Below are 19,554 nucleotides of genomic sequence, written 5' to 3'. Positions count from 1 at the left end.
ATTCTATTCCGGATATTCGAGGTTATTCATGTGTATCCACCCAAGTCTCACTTCGCTTCCCCGCTGGAACCCCTAATAAGAATTCGCGCTGAATTTGGGCGATAAAACCTCATAAATCATCAATTTATGGAGTTAAAGTATAAGGCAATCGTGGCTGGATTAATATAAGAGGAGCATGACGTGTATAAAAAAAAACCCAGTCCATAGGAAAGATCTCTTCAAGCACGCTTTGTAAATAATCACAAATGGTGCCTCTGACCAATCATTTTTAGAGAAATCCTTCGAGAAGACCTCATCCCAAAATAGGCTTCTGACGGCTTCGTAGCGGTAGATAGGTCGCTTATAGATATCCATCTTGGGTCTTTATTGCCCTACAAAGGTGCATGCACGGGGAAAATAGAGAAAACATGGAGATTCTGGAACTTTTCTAACCATCTTTCTATACTTTTACTATGTTTTATATGGACAAGGAGCATTGAAATTATGAATAAACCAGAGAAATTAAAAAAGTCAATTTCGGATTTTCCACGTTTTCTACATTTTTTTATATGTTTCCCCCATGCATGCTCTTTGTAGGGTTGATGACTTTGGACTCGAACAAAATGCACCAGCGGAATAAAATAAATTAGGATTGGAGTGAATGCTCATAGGATGGCAGGAGGAAAATAGCATGATTTGATATCGTGTGAGGCATGGTATCGAGGCATCGTTTGGCTCCCAACGGCTTCGCAATTAAGGGCTGCTATCGTAGAGCACTTATATAGGCCACCTTCTATCCCACCGGTAATCCCATATAACCGAGAAGAGACGCTACCTTTTTAGGTGGGGGAGGGTGATTGGTTCAACCACGGGTGCCAAAGCTCGGACTGTAGTCGCATTTGTGTGTCGAGATGGGAAGGGGCGCTGTCAAAACGGGCTATGCGAGCGTGAGCCCCTGCAACTCTTGCTTGCACATTGGGTTGAAAGCTCTGAACATGCCCGGAGAGGACGGAACACTGGGTTGACCAGTGTGTAACCTCTACACAAGGACAAGTGCGGCGGTAGACGGGAGAATGTGGGAGATGGCCGCAAACACTAAGAGAAGGTTCCTGCGTAGCCTGCCGTGGCATTGATCACGGAAATCCGCCAGAAGCAGTAGGAGGATAGCTGCGTAGGGAGGGATTATCGGGAAAAATCTACCCAGACCGAGGAGACCTCCCACGAGTTGGCGGGACTCGTGGAGGTGTGTTCCTCTCTAATTGGGGTGCACTCGGAAAGGCCCAGTCACGGTCAGTTCGCCCGTTCCGAGCCAGACAACCAATATTCCATGCAGGATAGAGGCGATAAGAGGCGTCTCGCAAGAATACGCGCCTCGTTTCCCACTTCGTCTCTCTGGCGGCCTTCCTCGTTCGCATGCTCTCGGCATCCACTATGACCCCCTGGCGACGGCATTCTTCACGCGGCAGCCAATCTCTACCTTATCCCATGAAAACAGCAACTAAAGGGAGGTAGGAGTATCAGGGCCGCTAGGGAAGGTGTCTTGACCCCCGACGCAGCAATATGAACGTGGTGTGCACGTGCGGTCAGAGGGCCCGGAGATGAGAGATGGGAAAAACAAAAATAGCATTCTGGTCAGACTCGACTCTCCCCTATGCTCCAAATGGCAAATCCAGTGCTAAATCCGCCGGCCCTAGGACGGACCGTCATCAGCCCGGAGAACTCTGACTTTAAACAAGACTTGCAATTTGAACTATTCAGTATGGTAGGGAGGCCCGCCCAATCAGCATGGCCCGTGGCCGCACGGTCTCCCTAGTACTTCAATGTGCCTGCCCACCAACCTTCTAGCGGTTGGATCTAGAGAAGAGGGAATCATAAACTTAATCGGAGCGTTGCCCAAGTGTATCCATGAGGATTCACGTCGCTCTGAGAAGGGAAGCTTATAGGGTAGCCCGCCTACCCTATTCCCCTACAAGGACAACTCTAATTTTCCCTCCGATCACTATTTTGGGGATTCTTTAATACCCTTAAATAGGCGGGGGGAGAAGGCCGGGCTGCTCTTTGCAAGGCTCGGAATTTTATTTTTCTGCTCTTTTCGCCCGCCCCTCTTCCCGCCGCCTCTCCAAGGTCCCCCTTATTCTCAAGAGTTTCGCGTCAATGGAGTCGGAAGCAAGGTATACAAACGTCACCAAGCGCCTCGACAACCTGCAATGGTCGGGATGGCACACCAAGATCACGCTGGTGCTCAGTATCGGCTGGTGCCTGGACGCCTTCGAGGTGACCATCGTGTCGGGCGTGATGTCGTTGCTTAAGCACTATTTCCAGGTCTCGGCTCTCGAGGCCACCAACATCACCACCGTCTGGCTGATGGGGGCGCTGATAGGCGCCATGGGCTTCGGCTACGTGTCGGACCGCTTCGGCCGCAAGATCTCCTTCCTCACCACCCTGGTGTGGTATTCCGCCATGACCCTCATCACGGCCTTCTCCCCCAACTTTGCCTTCTTCCTTGCCTTCCGATTCTTCACCGCCATCGGCGTGGGGGCCGAGTACACCGCCGTCAACGCCACCATCGGAGAACTGGTGCCGGCGCGCCACCGCGGTAAGGTCAACGCCCTGGTCCTGGGCTGGTGGGGAGTCGGAGCCGTGCTCTCGAACGCGATCGAGATCCCCCTGGTCAACCACCTCGAGACCTGGCTGGGTTGGCGCATTGGGTTCGGGGTGGGCGCGGTCGGCGCCCTGTTTGTCCTGTGGTTCCGGCTCGCGCTCCCCGAGTCGCCGCGCTGGTTGCTGGTGCAGGGGCGCTTCGAGGAGGCGGAGAGGGTGGTGGGTGAGATCGAGCGCCTGGCCGGGCAACCCGACAACAAGTCCCTCGTGGCCGAGTCCGTGGAGTACAAGCCGCACCCCAAGATCTCCTGGTTCCGGATGATCCTCGACTGCTTCACCAAGTACCCCTTCCGCGTCGCGTTCGCCATGACCCTCAACCTCTCCCAGGCCTTTGGCGACTACGGCGTGCTGAATTTCATGTCGCTCGCGCTGTTCCCCCTGTCAGGCATCCCGAACGAGCGGCAGCCCTTCATGTTCATGATCGGCAACCTGTTCTCGATCCCGGCCGCGATCATCGCCGCGTTCGGCGTCGACCTCATCGGCCGCAAAAAGATCCTCCCGCTCTCCTACCTCCTCTGCATCGTCACCGCATGCTGCATGTACCCCGCCGCACAGGCGGGGGGTGAGCTCCCTATCCTCATCACCCACACCATCTACATCGTCATCTACACCATCACATGGATTTGCGCCTACACCTCCTTCAACGAAGTATTCCCCTCCTACATCCGCTCCACCGGTATTGGCCTTGCGGTGGCCGCGGGCCGCGTTGGCGGCGCCGTTGCCCCCAAGATCCTGATCGCCATTTTCCAAGGCGGCAGTGGCAACGACAAGAATGTGATCGGCTCCCTGGCTTGCCTGTCCTGCTTTTTCGCCGCGGGCATCCTCATCTCGATCCCGTGGTATTTCTTCGGGGTCGAAGGAAAAGGCACCTCTCTGGAGGACATGGTGGACACTGGTGGCAAGGTCAACCGAAAGGACCTTCAGGAGGAAGCTGAGCGCGGCGATGCACAGCCAGCCGACGACAAGGACAAAAAGCTTCCCCCCTACACGATCAAGGAGAGCGAAAAGGAAGCAACCCAATAACTTCGGACTCTCGGCACAACATTGCCCCTCCCCGCTATTTAGACCCAAGCATGCCCCCCCCCTCACACACACCCGCACCTATATAATTAATATTCCTCCATTTATTTTTATTTATTCATCTATTTATTTCTATTTCTATTCTTTTCCTCTTAATATTGGTAGCATCTAAGACGATCGAATTGCAAATGCAAATAAAGGGTTTTTATTCAAATTACGATACCTGCTTTCCTCGGTATTTTTGTTGTCAGCAGCCCCTTTTCCATCCCCACCATCCGTTGGTCATGGGCTAGAACCAAAGTTTTGCAGGCTATCATGTTTGCAGACGGGCTGTCTTATCGAAATTTCCAAATTAGTCGCATTTGTAATGGAGATTTAAAGCACAATTGATATTAAAAATGAACTGAGGCGAAAAAAAAAAAATAAAGTAGCTGCGAAATCATGAAAAAGAAAAATACTGGGAGAGTAAGAACAAAGAAAAAATTAAAAAGAAACAGTTCAAGCGCTATATGACGATGGCAAGGAAATTAAAAAGTCAAGGTAAACACAGTAAAATAGGAAGATGAAAAAAAAAATAAGACAATGGGTTGGATTCTAGTGAAATGGATGGGGAGGTGGAGGGGGAATACATTAAGAGCAAATTTTCCTCCAGAGCCAGTAGCACAGCGTCTCCCCTACACTGGTGATGTGCTCAAGCTCCTTTCGTTCGAGCTGGCTCTGGCGCCGTTCGCGGCATACTGCATAGCCCTTAACAGGCTTGGTCGCCTCCTCATCCAGCACGAAATGCAACAAATAGTCCCTGTCGCTGGGATTCAGGATGACGAGGTGCCGGATACGGTGGAGAGAGGCACGTGCAGGAGACGAAGTGGATGCCGGCGGGAAATAGGGGTGGGGATGGAGAGAATGAGGGGTGGACGAGGTTTGTGAGGATTGGAAGTGGTAGCGCGGGGTGGAGTCAACTGGGGGGGCCGGCGGGGTGTGCATCGGAGACTCATGCTCGTCGGGGTCTTGGAGGAAGACGCGAGTAAATGGGGCGAAGAAGTTCTGCAGAAAATCAAACGCCTCACTCCAAACCAGAGGAAGGTCCAGGAGCTGGTCGATTTGCGGATCAAGCTCCCTCAGCGGGAGGCCGTTGAATTTTCGCGCAAGCATCAGGAACTCCTTGCTGCTCAGCCCGTCCCGTCCATACGCTTCATGTCCTAGAAATAGTGGGTGAATCAATAGGGTGTGGGGAAAGACACAATGGGTAAGAAAGGAGATAGATACCGGCATGGCTTTGGGTCTCTCCCCCAAAAATCGACGAGCCATCCGCACTATAGGATGTGCTATTATCTGATATCAGGCGCCTCCACAGCGAGTCTCGGCGGAAGTTAGCGGCAGCCTATTCATCCAAAAATACACACGGTTAAGCATGGGGGAATGGGGAAGGAGGAGGATGGGGAAGGGGGAGGAGTTCACTACTGGGCACTGAATTTCCACCTGAAAGAACGTACCGTTCGGATCATCATTTTTAATCGTTGAGTCGCATTCTCCACGACATATCCCAGCGTGTAGCCGACTGGCGCCAGCGTCTCCTGCATCAGTTCATGGGAGACAGCGTCATCCGAAGCGTTAGGCCTCAATCTGCGGGCGGGGGTACTCACAACGCGATCCAACAAGTTGGTGTAGTCGTGCGAGGTCACCATCACGTAGAACCGAATCTTGAGTCCGGAGCGGATGCCAAATCCGTCGTGCGTTGGCGAGTAAGATGGGTCGTCTGCACACACGATCAGCGTGTGGCAGTAGGGGCCTGGCCGACACTCCTCATGAAAGTCAGGGGACTCCGACATCACGAAGCACCCCACCGCTCGACCCTCATAGAGCAGCGGCCGGAATCCGTATCGCTGGGGGTTCCCCAGGATGTATGCAAATATCTCGGGGAGCACTTCGGATAGGGGATAGGTGTCAGTGACGACGCGGTTTCTGGCGTACCGGGCAGGGTACCGGTAATAGGCCATGAATTCGCGCAGCACATCGAGGGCTCGGATGGGCGGCACGGCGGTGGGGTGGCCGAGGATTCGCTGCAGGAAGCGGAGGTGAAAATCGTGCACGAAGGAGTTGACATGGGCAATGTTTTTGAAGCGGCCGCACTCCGCTGTGAAGAGGCGCAGGTTCTCGCGCTTTTGGAGGTCGCTCAGCGGGCCGGGAACGTACAACCGGCTGTACCGCCGATTGAGGGTGTAGAGCGTGACGCAGCAGAGGTTCCGTTGTATGCGGATCTCGAGGATGATGGAGCCACCGCGCAGGGCCTTGAGCAAGAAGAGCACCGGGCTCTCCACCTGGAAATGCTCCGTCACCGCGAACCGTGAGGTTAGAAGGTCCCGACTGGAGGCGGTTCGGTCAGGAGCGCTAGTCTCGGCGTCGCTGAGGGTGACGCGCTGCATGCCCAGCGTCTCGAGGTACTCCGCATATTCCCTAACAAAAGTTTGCACCAGGTCGCGATACCACTGCGTGGTGATGTCTTCCGGCGCCTTAAGCTCTACCGACAACGGCTCCTGGAAGAGAGTCGATGCCGAGTCCTCGGTAGCCACCGGCGAGCGTTGAACGTCCTCCTTACCGCTCACGTCTCTCCCGCTGTGCATGGAGAGGTGGCTGAAGAGGAGCGGTTTCCGGCAGAAATGGAAGAGCCGTGCCGAGCGGAGAATGACCACGAGATCGCTACTTGAGATGGATTCATCGCTTCGAGTGGAGCCTGGGGATTCCGAAAATCGCTTCCGCCACTTGGTGTACACCCGCAGCGCATTTTCGTGAGCCTGGGCCGTGACGTTGATCCTGCGATATGCCTCCACAAAGGTGTGACCGTGTCTCCGCAACGGATCACGATTGCGAGCATAGGTAGAATCGCGCACCGGGTCTGCAATGGTCATCTTGAGCACATCGTTCACTTTGACGCCTTTGAACGTGAAAAGCCCGGGCTCTTGCTCGGTTGGTTGGCCGGCATCGGAAGGGAGCATGTTGATGGAGGATGATGAGGCACCAGCGACGGCGGATCCAAGCGCTGTCGCCTTTTTCGACTCTTCCGACACGATTCCGACGGGAAGAGTGGCCCTCTGCCGAGGGGGGATTGAGTCCATGACCAAACTAGTGAGCAGCTTCACATCTTGGAGTTGCTGTGGATGCGCCTGCTGCTGTGTCTGGAGCTGAAGGGGTGGAGGAGGGGGTTGCAACGGTCGAAGTGGGGTTCGTCCGCTGGAGGGGCGAGGAGTAGACGTGGAGGTGACGTGAGCGTGCTGGGCGGCAACGGATGTCGATGAGCCTCCAGAGGCTAGCAATGGCCCCGTGGCGGATCTCTCTAGATCGAAGGGCTCTGTGTGGAAGAAGAGTCCCATCTTCTGGTGCAGGATGGTGTCCATCAGGCGGATACGATTGGTATGCCAATCGAGAAGGCGAGTGAGGAAAGCAAACACCGCGTCGGAACAGCGCTTATTCATGTTGTAGGTGTAGGCGCGCAAATTCCACCCATCCAGCACAATAGAGCAAAAACAGCTACGAGCCAGGTCACGGCGCGAGCCGTCGTTCACCGTTATGCCACTATGCATGGTGAGCTCGTGCAAGCGGTTGGCAATGTTGGTGGAGAATACCTCTTTTCGCAAGTAAGCCCCACTGCTTCTCTCGCTGGCCAAGTCGTCCTTTCTTAGAAGCGAAAGGCTTGCCTTGTCACTCGTTCCATTCTCGACCGAGCTCTTGCGAGAATGCGATTTGAACGAGTGGTCGTCGCCATCGACACTACGACGATGCCCGGTGAGGGAGGGGTGCCAGCCTCCGTAAGCCACGGTTAGCTCTTTCACCCCACCAATCACTATATGCCGAACAGCACCCTGTCCACGCCTCTCACCAGCCGTGGGAGCACCGGTGCTTGTTTGATGCGGTCGCTCCACTTCAAGTTTCTCCGTAACGTACAAAGGCGCCGCCAATTGCCCTTCACCCCGCATGACTACAGGTGTGAACACGGCATGCAGTTCAGAGAGGAATTCGCACACCTCATCCAGTAACTCCTTGACACTCCATGGGGCAAGTTTCACAGAGAGGTTGAGTTCTTGCACGGTGGGGTCTCCCCAGGCAGCAGCTTTTTCCAGAACTGCAAAACAAGGCTGCACAAAGAGTTTTTGTATTCGTGTGTCGAGCACCGGAGTTGTCTGCACCGGGGCGGCCTCTTCGGCCTCTAGGTTAGGAGAGCGATCGAAGGTGCGCACCAATCCAGTCATGATGCACGACTCCACAGAGTAATCACAGAGGGTATGGTAGATAGTTTGTTCCAGCTTAGTGAGGAGCACGTTATACTTCAGAGGTCCTTGCACCCAAATCTCAATCAGAAGGGAATAGGCGGATAGACCCTGGAACAGTGTACCAGGTTTCTGCGTATCATCCTGATACTGGGAGAGGTGCTGACCAATGTTCTCGAGGTATGAATATTCGGTAAAGAGGGGATCTTGCACCGGGAGCGTTAGCGCGGGAAGTCCGTTCACATCACGAATGGTGAGGCAAACTCCAGCAATACCTCGTCCAACCTCTGTCTCGAATGCTGATTGATTCCAAGTTCCCAGCGAATTGTAATAGAACGCGAAATCGCCCGGATGTATCTCGTACGTTTCCCCTAATCTGGTTAGTGATCCACAAAAAAAGTCAATATTACGTGAAAAAAAAAGCCTGTGCATTATTTTGCTAAAGCTTACTCTTCTTTAACCGGGTAGTTTTTGTTCTGCGACTTATGGCCTTGGTAAAGATAATGCCGGAAGACAGCGTTCGCCACATCCGGACCGCTCAGCGGCTTCATATATGTAAGAAGCTTTTGTCTGAGATAGGTAATATAGGCGTGAATATCGCGCAGCATTCGCGGGATTGGAATAATCTTTTGGCATGCAGGTGGTTTCTCTACTGGAAGTATAAAGTCCACATCCTAACAGGGTGTAAAAGTTACTCTGCTTGCTTAGCATAAGAAGTGTAAAATAGGTTTGCTTACTGCAGGTGTCAGTTTCTGGCTAGCCCCTCGAGCAAGGAAGGTGGATATTGCCATGAGGGTGGCGCTGCTCATTAGCTTTTGCTCGAGTGTGTTAACCAGATCTTCGACAATCTGTTTACTTGGACGATCGATTCCATAAACTTCCAGGACGAGTTCACGAGATTCTGGCGCGCTCTTGATTTGTTGTGCGCCACTGGACACAAACCGAGTTCCCGGCGAGGGCGTGCCTTGCTTTGGACTATGTGTGCGGGGTGAGCCACGGCTTGATTCAACATGCTGTTGCGTCGTCGGGCCGGCAATTGAAGTGCTGACAAGGTTTGGTGGTTCGCTAATAGCAGATTGCGCAGAAAACGGTGAAGAGGTCATGCTCGGCGCCAGCTCATCAACCCCATCTGCGGCTGACATTGGGCTGAGCACACCAATTTCAAAGAGTCTCATATAAACCGTTGATTCCCCTGATCCATGCACAAACAGATTTTTGCGGTTCCGCACGGCAAGTGGCTGCAGGAAATTGGCCGCACAGTTGACGGCTTCGCACGGCTTTAGGCGCCAATGCAGGGGAAATCGCTTGGTAAAAACGAGTGGGCACGCGAACTGCCCCGGTTTGAAGCGCTTAGAATACTGCTGATCTTCGGGTGATAGTGACAGTACGCCCACCAAGTCTTCTTCTGGCGATCCAGGACCTGAGCCAGACGAGGATTCAGATTCAGAAGAAGTGGTGTCCGAATCAGAGCCTGAGGGCGTATCGCGGGGCACCAAATATTTGCTATGAGGTGATGATAATGTAATGTTTCTTAGAATGAAATCCATATTCCTCAGAGGGAAAAAGGACTAGGTTACCTGCATTTACGGGTCTCGTTCATCTCGATAAGCAAGGTTAGTTGGTTCACTCGCACGGCTACATCTCGTATCGCATTTCGCATGTGACGGATAATATTTGAACGGTCGGCGCCAAGAATGCACTTCGAAAAGAAATACATCTGTACACTGTTTTCGTGTGGGATCAATAGCATCCAAAACATTTGTTTCTGAACAACGTTGCGGGGCCGTGAAGCAACCGCCTGCATGTGATCCATCTCCGGAGGAGTAAGGAAACTTATCCCGAGACCTTGTGAAAGCTCGTCGTCCTTCGGTGACTCGTGTTCAAATAGAGAGGCTCGCTCTTCCTGCACATCGGCGGACGGATTTACGTCCTCCTTAACGCATTCGGCTGGTTGAGTGGGGGACGATTCAATCACGTCCTCACTTACATAAAAGTGCTCATCTACTCGATTCATCGTGTAAGGTGAAATGTTCGCCTTAGCAAGTTCTTGAAGGAAAATATGCTTTGCAGCATGCTTCCGCACAAACGGGACGGGTATCGGGAAGGAAGTGGGAAAATCGACATATGGATTTTTGATCCGTAGCTGGGATTCAATATAGCACAGGACCGTGGAGGTGACGGGCTGAAGTTTAAGAAGGCCGTGCATGATTTCTTCCTTGAGGAGCCATTCTAACCTGGTTTTGGTCTCTGCAAGTGCTTCGCGCTTGTCCTCATCGAGCAATGCGTCCTTTAGTAGTTGCGTATCCTCCAGGTTTCCGGATGCTTGGATGGTGGTTGCAGCATCTTGATCCATCGGCGGAAGATATATGCAGATAAGATGGAAGAAGGCCTGAGTCCCATCAGACGACTCTACTGGCGATGCCTCCGTCCCAATGCTCTCGGGCGAAAAGTCATGCTGGTCTCCATTCACATGAGCAGTATATGACACTGGTAATTCGGCCACCGGCATTCGGAGGATACCTGGATATTTTTCCGAGTTGCTTGCTGGCTTGCGGAACTCGCATTCCAGCCGGAGGAAGAAAGGCTCCTCCGCGCCTTCAATTAAGTTCAATAGGCTATCGGGTGCATCGCTACCACGGTCCAATTCTTGCGCAGAGACTCCCGTGCTTGAGCGATCGTCATCCGGAACCATACGCAACATGCCTTTCTTGAACTGGGGACGAAAGTAGTAAAGGCTTTGGGAGCCTTCGCTGCCCTCTACCTTCTGGAAATAGTGGCTCAAGACTTGGGAAAAGCTTTCTTGGATACTTTTGGTATCAAATGAAAGACCTGCTTGGCTACGCAATTGGGTTTGTACGTTTACAAACCCAGTTATGTCCACCTCCACTGAGGACTCTGAGCACATGCTGGCTGCCCTTGCCAAATCCTGCGGATCCACAATATGCTTCTGGACCAATGAGGCATATACGGAGCGAACATAGTCTCGTGCATAATGCTTGCTGAATAGCTCCTTCAAGTCGAACGCCGCTCTGGTAAGCTCGATATTGCTAGGCGTTGTCTGGAAATGGCCTGCAAATAAATCAGGCCTCATGGTTGGACTCGAGTTGTTGGTTTCAGTGTCTGCGGTAGAGTCGGAGAGAGGTTTTATGTGGATTTCGCCGTAATCTGTGGTCGCCTTCCCCCAAGGATCAGCATCGTAGCGAGAATCGAGAAATGGCGACTGGGTCCGCACACATTCGAACGCAAATAGCATAAATCTGTTTACCTGGCAAGTAACCATAAAATTGGACGAAATTGCCGTGGTTCTCGCCAGATTTGAAGTCAGTGAACGCAGTGTAGGAGCGACGAGTAGAATGAAGGATTGCGGGTTCACGACTTTTACGAAACAGCGACAGTCGCGCAAACTCTCAGTGAGCAATAGTCCAGCGCTTACCGAGGAGATACCCATGACTTGTTGTACTGCACGTGTAATGTCCCGCCAGAATGGATCGTGGGCATCTTGCTTTGAGGTCGGGATTTCTGCATCAGTGATATTGCGCAGCGATTGTCCCAAAAACAGGTGAAGCAAAACACAATCCCGGTCGGCACGTGACAACTTACTTATTAGATCTTGCTGGGTGATAAATTCATCAAGAGAGCTACGTCTAGCAGACGTCTCGCTGCTCAGATCAGTTTGCACGGTGATCCAGTCGTCGACCTCGTTTGCACGTCCCGACGCTAATAAAGAGGTCTTAAACGTGGGCATGGAATACGAAGCAACCAGGAACCGACTCAGTCGCAACACGTAAGCAATCTCGAAATAATTCGGCATAGTCGAGATTAACCCTGAATCAAGCAGGTCAGGTAGTCCCAGGCCGGCAGGACGAGGGCGGATGCGCCCGATACGGTGTATCTCATAAAATGTAATTAGGTGGGAAATGGCTTTGCGATCGGTGGCGGATATTTTCTCAGACATCCATTCATACGGATTGTGAAGCATTTGGTCCTCGTTTGGCTCCACCCACAGCTCCGTCGTCACCTGATTTGTTTCTTTATCGAGAGTAATGATGTACTGCACTCCACAAGAGGGTGCAATTTGCTCGTCTACGGATGGGTCAGGGGAACGAGAGGAAGTTTCGATGGTGTTTTTAAGCTCAAGATAAAACACTTTTTGATGTGGTTCTGACCCAAGAATAACAAAGCTTTGCTCCAATCGAAGGCGACACAATAGCTGGAAGGCAAGTAAGCGGACTGGAAGGATACCATGCTCTGCGCAGTATGGATCGTCTGGGAGATTATCGAGCCAAACACTGGTGGTGTGGCGTAAATAATTGCGCACGATAAATTGGCTTGTCAATCTCTCAGTCACTGATGCATACACAGATCGGGTTGCATAATCCTGTTCGGTTCGAGTTTCGAACGAGTTCATGCGGCGGATCAGGAAAAGAGAAAGGGGTCGCTCGCACACAGTCAGAAGCTTACCCGACATATTGGATACCATAAGTTCCAGATCGTCTAAAATTTTACGCCGGTCGGACAGACCGACGTTAAAGAAAGCAAGGCGCATTGCCAGCAGGCAGCCTGCTTCACGGTAGAGTCGCAGTTCACAATAGCTTATTGAAGAGATCTTTTCAAGCTCGCGGTTACCAATAACCTTGACAAACACATCATTGGCCACTTTAAGATCTGCCCAATTATTGTCTAAGCTCTCGCATAGAGTGCCCATAGCATGCCGCACTTGATCATCAATATGTCGAGATTGCCCTTGTATCAGACTGGATATCCCATCAGTTAAAACCAATACATCGACCCTTCCCTCATCGAACCAGCACCGAATTCTCGCCCGGTTCTCATGTGCATCGTGCATCTCCCATAATCGCTTAATCGCATCCAAGTAACGATTACTAAGATTCCGTGCAATCTCCCCCTCACGATACGCTGCTTTGCTCGAGTGATGCTTGGGATTGAAGACAACTAACCGCTTTAGCATTTCATCCGTATCGCATATGCATCGGAGAAAGCTGTGCAACCGGTTAATTTTATCCCACAACGGATGGCCGGGGTCATGTCGGTGATGGCTTTCAACGAAATTATACGCAAATACCGCACTGGCCAGCACCATGACCTCTATGCGGCCGTGCCGTAATTGGTCACATCCAACCTCCTTTCCCGGCCAAAAAGGCTTGATTTTATATTGCACCGACACATTCGGCAGCCACTGGAGCACCATGGTTATGTATAGGCGGCCCTGTTTGCCGCTTCGATTGCGAGGTAGGCTTACCGAGCTGATATGGAAACCCTGTCGAATCCTGGCCGATATCACATGCACAATGTCGAACGCAAGGGCGTAGTCACGATATTGAATTAATACCTTTTCTAGCAGCGGGGGTTTCGATTTCGGATCCCATGGAAAGTTGTATGGATTGTGTGCTATATCCTCCACAATATCATTGATGCGTCTAATGCGTTCGCGTGGAACATCCACCGCCCTATCCAGTGTGTTCCCCGAGGTAGCGGAAAGCTGGATATTAGACCGCTTCGGTGAAAAGCTATGCTGTCGGATCAGAAATGCCCGATGAAAGAAGTTTGTCACAGTTGCCCCTGTATGGTCTTTATACTCGGAGGAGACGCTGTCAAATGAAGAGATGGGTGCGTTCCAGTCGCCAGCGTACACGAATTGTCCAGAGGTTGCTTCTGCCAGGAAGCGAAGGTTTTCATTATCTGGTACGAATCCGAAGTTGCAGGCTGGTGTGAAGCCTTGGGAGCCACCCACTTGTATCACGCTACATGAAATATCGAGTCGCTTTATGATACGTATAATTTGCTGTTCTTGCGGACCAGTGCCCAAATGCTTAACTCCGTCGGTAATAAGCACTAGTACAGGCCACAGTTCTTGTGGCAGGAGCTTGAGCGCAAATAGGCCCGCATGAAGATTGTAGGAGAGATTGGCACCGCTCACACCAATCCCCCAATTTTCCCTCCGACCAGTTGACTTGGCAGAATCAACAGATGAGTCGACTGCGCTCTCATCCGTATCTATGGGTGGACTATCGGGGTCCCGAAATCTTATACTTGGGTCATTCACATCTAGTTTGTAGCCCATTCGTTTGCGCTTCTCGGCTAGTCTCTGCCGAAAATCAATGATATCACTGAGGAACTGATCGAATTCCGATCGTAGCCGCTCCTTAACAACCTCAAGATTATCAAGTGAAACCTGTGCTCCTTGGATGAGTACTCTCATAGTAGAAAAATCGGACAAAAGTTCAATGACGTTTGTATTGGAGCCGAACTGCGAGCATTCTGCCACTACGGTTATATACAATTTCGGCAGAAGCTAAAGAATAGAGTGATGAAAAGGGGAGAGAGAATAAATGCCCAGGTTTAGTTTAAACTGAACTTTGTCGATATGTTGATAAGCTATAGGAAAGCTTACTTTGATTGGGTTTCCTCCACATGCTCTGAAAATATTCATGGGCTCAGTGACCCCTTCTAAACACTTTTCCAGACTAAATATTCCAATATAGCAATCCATGAGTTGTCCCGAGTGAATATAATACTTTGATTCCACATAGCCTCCCTACCTCTTTAGTACGTCATCCAATATTACTCTGTTTGAAGTAACATCTATCGTTGCCAGAGAAGCGCTCACATCTATGAGGAATACGATCCGGTATCCTTCTGCCAAAGTATATACCATAGTCTGCGGCGCCAGAGTGCACGTATCTTCAGGGTGAGCTTGCGGATTCTCACTAAGCCTTTGTGATTCGCGATTCGAGAGAAATTTAGGGAAGCCGTCCTTCGAGATATCCAAGATTTCGACATCCTACAAATGCGGCAGCAGAAGAAAAAAGGTTCAAAATGACAATAGCAATTATGGATTTCATCATCGTCGCTTTTACCTCACATTCGCATATTCTAACCGGCTGAAACAGCCGTTTAAATAACCATTGTTCGCGCTGGTTCCTCGTGAACAATTTCGCGTTTTTTATATACATAATAGCAGAGACAGCTTCGGGCGGCTAAGAAAAAGACAGCTACCGTAAGATCACTTGATACGTACACTAATCAAATAAAAGCTGAATGCTACTACTTCATCCTTATTCCCATTTATAAGTAGAAACGGAGAATCCGCCGTGACTGAAGAGGGGCTAGTCGCCTTGCCTCCCTCAGAATCGAGGCTGCTACTGAAATAAAATATAGCAGAAGGCAATCGAGACGGTATTGTTATAGAATCGGAATAAAATGCAGAGGATTGATATAAAAACAAACCTTGTCATGCGTCTTTTGTGGATTTGAAAGGTATGGGAACCGCTTCCTATGAACCGTTTCTATAACACTGAATTGAAGATACTCCCCCGCAAATTGTGGCGCATTTTTATATAACGCGATACTATTGCAGTGTGCTCTCCTTGTTTCGAGAATATGTGCGATAATGGAGGTTCAGAAATATGAATCGAAAGAAGTATTGGCAGCCATTCGGAAAATTAGGCAATCGCCCGATTCTCTTGAACCAACTCTTTCGAAACTCAGTTCACAAATCATGGAATATTTCGACAAGCCCACAATAGAGCGCAAACAGCAATACAACATATCCAAATGTATAAAAAGCTTGAATTTTATAACGACGAAGCTAGAATTCAAGAAAAAGCAACAGATTTTGCAGGTAAGTCGCGTTTTCTTAATATTCCACTAACCCTTGAATCAAATTTTTTGTTCTCTAAAGTGGGCATGTCGAATTACTGGACAATTCGCACAAGAACTACCAGGTAAAATAGACGCAAATATGAAAAACATAGTTGTCAGCTTTCTGGACTGCTTACCAGATCTATGAATCCTTTATAGCAGGTTCCCTAACGGCGGAAAGTGGAAAGGATATTAAGTTTCCCTATTTAGGAGCTATCCAACGTCTCGTCAGGCATATCCTCCAGAATAGTCCCAAGAAGTGAGTAGTCGAAGTAGAATGGATAGGTTTGGATTAAACTGAAAAGTTATTTTTGCTACTAGAGCCGATAAGGATTTAGAAACAACAATTTATGATTGCTTCTTAGACGTAAACATCAAGTAGAAATGCGGGCTTATGTTTATTATATCTTAACGTAGTCAAAAGATCATATTACCTGCAATAGTACAGTCGAATGAAAGCCCCGCCAAACGTGGAGGACTTGAATGGCTTCTATCCCAAGTGACCATGGACTTACCCCAAGCGATGCTTCCTGGTCTGTACGAATACATAATTCGAGACACTATAATTTTCGGGACTCCCTTTTTTGGCAACCAAAGGTAACTTTTTCTTTTCTTGCTGGATTATTTCCCGAAAACACATTAAAAGTAATGTGTATTTAGGCAGATTCTTCAAGCTCAAAATCGATCAGCTAGTATGATAGCGACTCGCCTAATATCTCACATTGTTAGCAATGATAAGGATACCATATCCAATACTTGCCTGGTTAATTATTTACAAGAATATATGAACTCGGTTTTGGAGGTGACGGGAGAGGAGCCCACTTTTACTGGTACGTGCTTTGCAGCAGCTGTATTTACCATCTCATCTAATAGATAGAAATCTTTAGACCGACGAAGATTCATTATGCCTACGATGCTGGGGATAGCTATAAATTACCCAGTTATGTATGAGGGTATGCACTCGTGTTGTCGAGCTACATTCAACCCGTTTTAATTGATATGTTCATTTAGCTTGTTGGGATGAACTCGTAATGACACTGAAACCAAAACTCGAAATGGTTTGCGTGGCAGAGTCTATGAGGGGCTTTTCAATGTGGAGGCTGGATGCCAGGTATGATTGCCACTTAATTTCTAAGGTTACATAATGGCTCAAAATATCTATCGTTTAAGCAATCCAATTGAGCCCGCCTGCCATCGCTTCATAAATTGGATGGAACAACTCATTGGCAACCCAAATACGTTCAAATTTATTTTGTATCACTTAATAGATATTTTATCACTTCTGCATGGCGTATCCAGTCACTTACGTGCGATCCCCAGTTCTCATGGTGAAAGTCTTGCACTGGCAGCAAGCCATTTACTTGAATTAATCATACGAAGAGTAATTGATACCCTGCAATTATGCCCTTCGTCGAATATCTGACTTCATGACGTTTTTATTGATAGCTCCAGGCCGATGCACTAGTTTCTCAGCTAAAGCTGCCTCTAACCCAAAGAAAGTCCCCCTTCTTACTTCACCAGCTCGATACTGCTTCTGTGGAACTTTATCGCAAACTCAACGACAGATTTACTTTACCCTTTTCTACATCCGACACCAATATTTTCTCACAAGTCCTCTCTCGCTATGAAAGCAATTCATCCTCGCTTGTTGATAATTCGTTATATCTTTCATTTTGTGGGGTGAAGTTAGGAAAGAAGGAGTCGGAAGATATTTTGAAGGGACTCCTTGTGGGGCTTGAGAGTGGTGATTCGGAAAAAGAGGCAGTGTGCAAAACAATGGAATTATTACAGGAGACATTTGATTCATTGTGGCCAAACACCTTTCGGTACATATTATCAGCACTCTTTTTCTCCATCAATAATTGAGATTTAAATTTGACGGTGTCCTAATTTTTCTTCAGAGACTCGCTAACCAAAGCCCTTGATGAATTGGATTCAGAAATGTCCGATTTGGCGAAGAACTGTCGAATACTTCAGAATCTCGTGACCTTGGCTAGTGCCACTAGCCCACTTTGCGATATTTTATCAGAAACACTGCCAGACTATAGCACGAAACTTCTTTCTTTAAACGTCCCTGGCAATGATCCGCTTCTACGACTTCAAGCACTTCGTCTTACGCGCATCAAAGTGCCGCGGAGCCCACTTGCCGATCTTGATCTCGTCGACTCCGTTTTATCTAATTTCTTTCGCACTGTGAATGATCGTTGGAACAATATGGATGAGGAGGTGCTGAAAGAACTTGTGAGACTATCGAAAGAGATTGGTAGCCCTTTTTTGCATATATCGGAATGGCTGAAGGAATCGTTGACTGATTAATTAATATTTTTTTTTTGCTTTGGGTAGTCAAACCAATCTATCATTATAAACCCCTAGCCAAGCCATTTGTTCGCATCTTACATGAGAAATTGGCCGCTGGCTATCTTGAATCAAATTGGGTGTTGCGCAAGCGTTTCTTGAAAATAGCTCGACCGACTATTTCCGTCTCACTGTTTGAACAGAATCGAAACCGGGGCATGGTGTGGGAAGAGGAGAAAAAGGAGATGGGCGAGATTCGGCCAGCCCCATTTTATTTTGAGGGAGGAATGCGAAATCTATTGGCAGAGTAGGCTATTTGGCAGATTTGCTCACTGATTTCAATTAAACAATCTGAGTTATTTATCTTTTTATTCTTTACATTACAAGACATTTTTCGATAGAAGACGAGAAGTACGCTCAGAATATCAGGGATATTGCAGATTTGATTCAACAAAGCGATGCTGAAAGTAAAATTACAAGAATTTGACCTCCATATCTCCCATATCTTCTAACCCAATATTATTCTCACTTTTACTTCGAAAATGTGCCAGTGATTAATTATCTAATTGAGCTTACCCAGCAGCACTTAGGCGGTACTTTGAATGTAGTGGTGCAAGATCTAGACCCATTGAACCTCCTTGGCCCCACAAGTGAAATGTTATTTTTCTATTAACTTGTGCTGCACCTATAAATCAGAGGAAATAATCGAATTGGAACTCGTTTTATTTACTAGGCATTTTTATCGACACAAAGCGTTCAAGGATCGACCCTTTATCTGGACAGTCGTTGGGATGAAACCACAAGGTAACCGCACGCTTTTTTAACCATACTATATCCCGTATTGAAAAGTATTCCAAATTGGTATTGTTCAGCTTATGCTGGATGTCTTCAAAGCCTACTTGCCGTTTCCATCCATTGTTGGAAAAATATCCCCCCAGAAAAAGAAGCAAAGTCTAACCTCGCGGAGCTAGCGCTTGTCACTTTTACAATTGAGAATCTAGTAAAAGTAGGAGCAATTCAACCCTTTATGCCATAAGACTGACAACTAACTTAGGGTCCATCTCAATAGGCACAGTTTCTTCCCATGCAACTGATAAGTGCCGGGATTCTAATGCAAACGCTGAAAGTACATGTGCTTATTGATTTTCTGGTGCAGTGTGTGTGGAGAGCATTGATGGATGGGCGCGAGGCTTTAAAAGAAAATGCTGTCAATGAGTGGTTGAAAAGGTTATAGCCTCTGGAGGTTTGCTTTTGTAAATAATCAATAAATAAATAGTGATGCTAGAAATAACAATAGAATGTGTCAAAAAAAGACACTCTGCCGATATAGTGTCTATATGGCAGAGAGTCTTTTTTGTGTCCTTTCATTAGATGAATTCATGTTTATAGAAAAGGGTTCGATGAAGTGAAAAAAAATCGTCGCCTGCAGGATTCGAACCTGCGCGTCCAAAGGACAATGCCTTAGCAGGGCACCGCGTTAACCACTCCGCCAAAGCGACAATCCTATTCGTTGAAATTTATCACTCTCAGTTCAATATATACTATCATATTAATATTTTAGATCGATGTGATTGGCTAATTTAAAAAAAAAAAAAAATGAATTACTCTCGAGCCCTCCAACGGGGAATCAACCATCAGCAACGCCAGTTATTTGACCCGCCGATCAAAAGGGCGC

At 48.7% G+C, this 19,554-nt stretch overlaps 4 protein-coding genes and 1 non-coding gene across 5 annotated transcripts; 2 read left to right on the top strand and 3 right to left on the bottom strand.

Moving 5' to 3' along the window:
- Window positions 1-818: 818 nt before the first annotated feature.
- On the bottom strand, window positions 819-1,852 carry VTP21DRAFT_6354 (uncharacterized protein; the record flags this gene model as incomplete). Its single annotated transcript, XM_069396975.1, has 3 exons — window positions 819-1,074; window positions 1,180-1,452; window positions 1,818-1,852. The coding sequence occupies 3 exons, from the start codon at window positions 1,850-1,852 to the stop codon at window positions 819-821; spliced, it is 564 nt and encodes a 187-aa protein (XP_069247239.1).
- Window positions 1,853-2,133: 281 nt separating this feature from the next.
- On the top strand, window positions 2,134-3,663 carry VTP21DRAFT_6353 (uncharacterized protein; the record flags this gene model as incomplete). The annotated part of the gene is made up of 1 exon (XM_069396974.1): window positions 2,134-3,663. The coding sequence occupies one exon, from the start codon at window positions 2,134-2,136 to the stop codon at window positions 3,661-3,663; it is 1,530 nt and encodes a 509-aa protein (XP_069247238.1).
- Window positions 3,664-4,290: 627 nt separating this feature from the next.
- Window positions 4,291-14,896, bottom strand: VTP21DRAFT_6352 (uncharacterized protein; the record flags this gene model as incomplete). The annotated part of the gene is made up of 9 exons (XM_069396973.1): window positions 4,291-4,859; window positions 4,927-5,041; window positions 5,154-8,298; window positions 8,373-8,596; window positions 8,660-9,425; window positions 9,500-14,235; window positions 14,335-14,407; window positions 14,483-14,724; window positions 14,801-14,896. 9 exons carry the CDS (start codon window positions 14,894-14,896, stop codon window positions 4,291-4,293), a joined length of 9,966 nt encoding a protein of 3,321 aa, XP_069247237.1.
- A 437-nt stretch (window positions 14,897-15,333) lies between these two features.
- On the top strand, window positions 15,334-19,113 carry VTP21DRAFT_6351 (uncharacterized protein; the record flags this gene model as incomplete). Its single annotated transcript, XM_069396972.1, has 17 exons — window positions 15,334-15,564; window positions 15,625-15,667; window positions 15,744-15,843; window positions 15,906-15,951; window positions 16,009-16,181; window positions 16,245-16,414; window positions 16,472-16,537; window positions 16,596-16,695; window positions 16,755-16,965; window positions 17,031-17,410; window positions 17,486-17,847; window positions 17,928-18,186; window positions 18,267-18,346; window positions 18,431-18,536; window positions 18,613-18,683; window positions 18,752-18,885; window positions 18,949-19,113. The coding sequence occupies 17 exons, from the start codon at window positions 15,334-15,336 to the stop codon at window positions 19,111-19,113; spliced, it is 2,697 nt and encodes an 898-aa protein (XP_069247236.1).
- Window positions 19,114-19,296: 183 nt separating this feature from the next.
- Window positions 19,297-19,378, bottom strand: VTP21DRAFT_t272. Its single transcript has one exon. It is a non-coding gene; the product is annotated as a tRNA-Ser (tRNA).
- Window positions 19,379-19,554: the final 176 nt, after the last annotated feature.

Source organism: Calcarisporiella thermophila, assembly GCF_041956535.1.
Source record: "Calcarisporiella thermophila strain CBS 279.70 unplaced genomic scaffold VTP21scaffold_26, whole genome shotgun sequence".
Lineage (NCBI taxonomy): Eukaryota > Fungi > Calcarisporiellomycota > Calcarisporiellomycetes > Calcarisporiellales > Calcarisporiellaceae > Calcarisporiella > Calcarisporiella thermophila.
The sequence above is the reverse complement of the archived record's forward strand: the minus strand, read 5'-3'. Positions and strand labels throughout refer to the sequence as shown.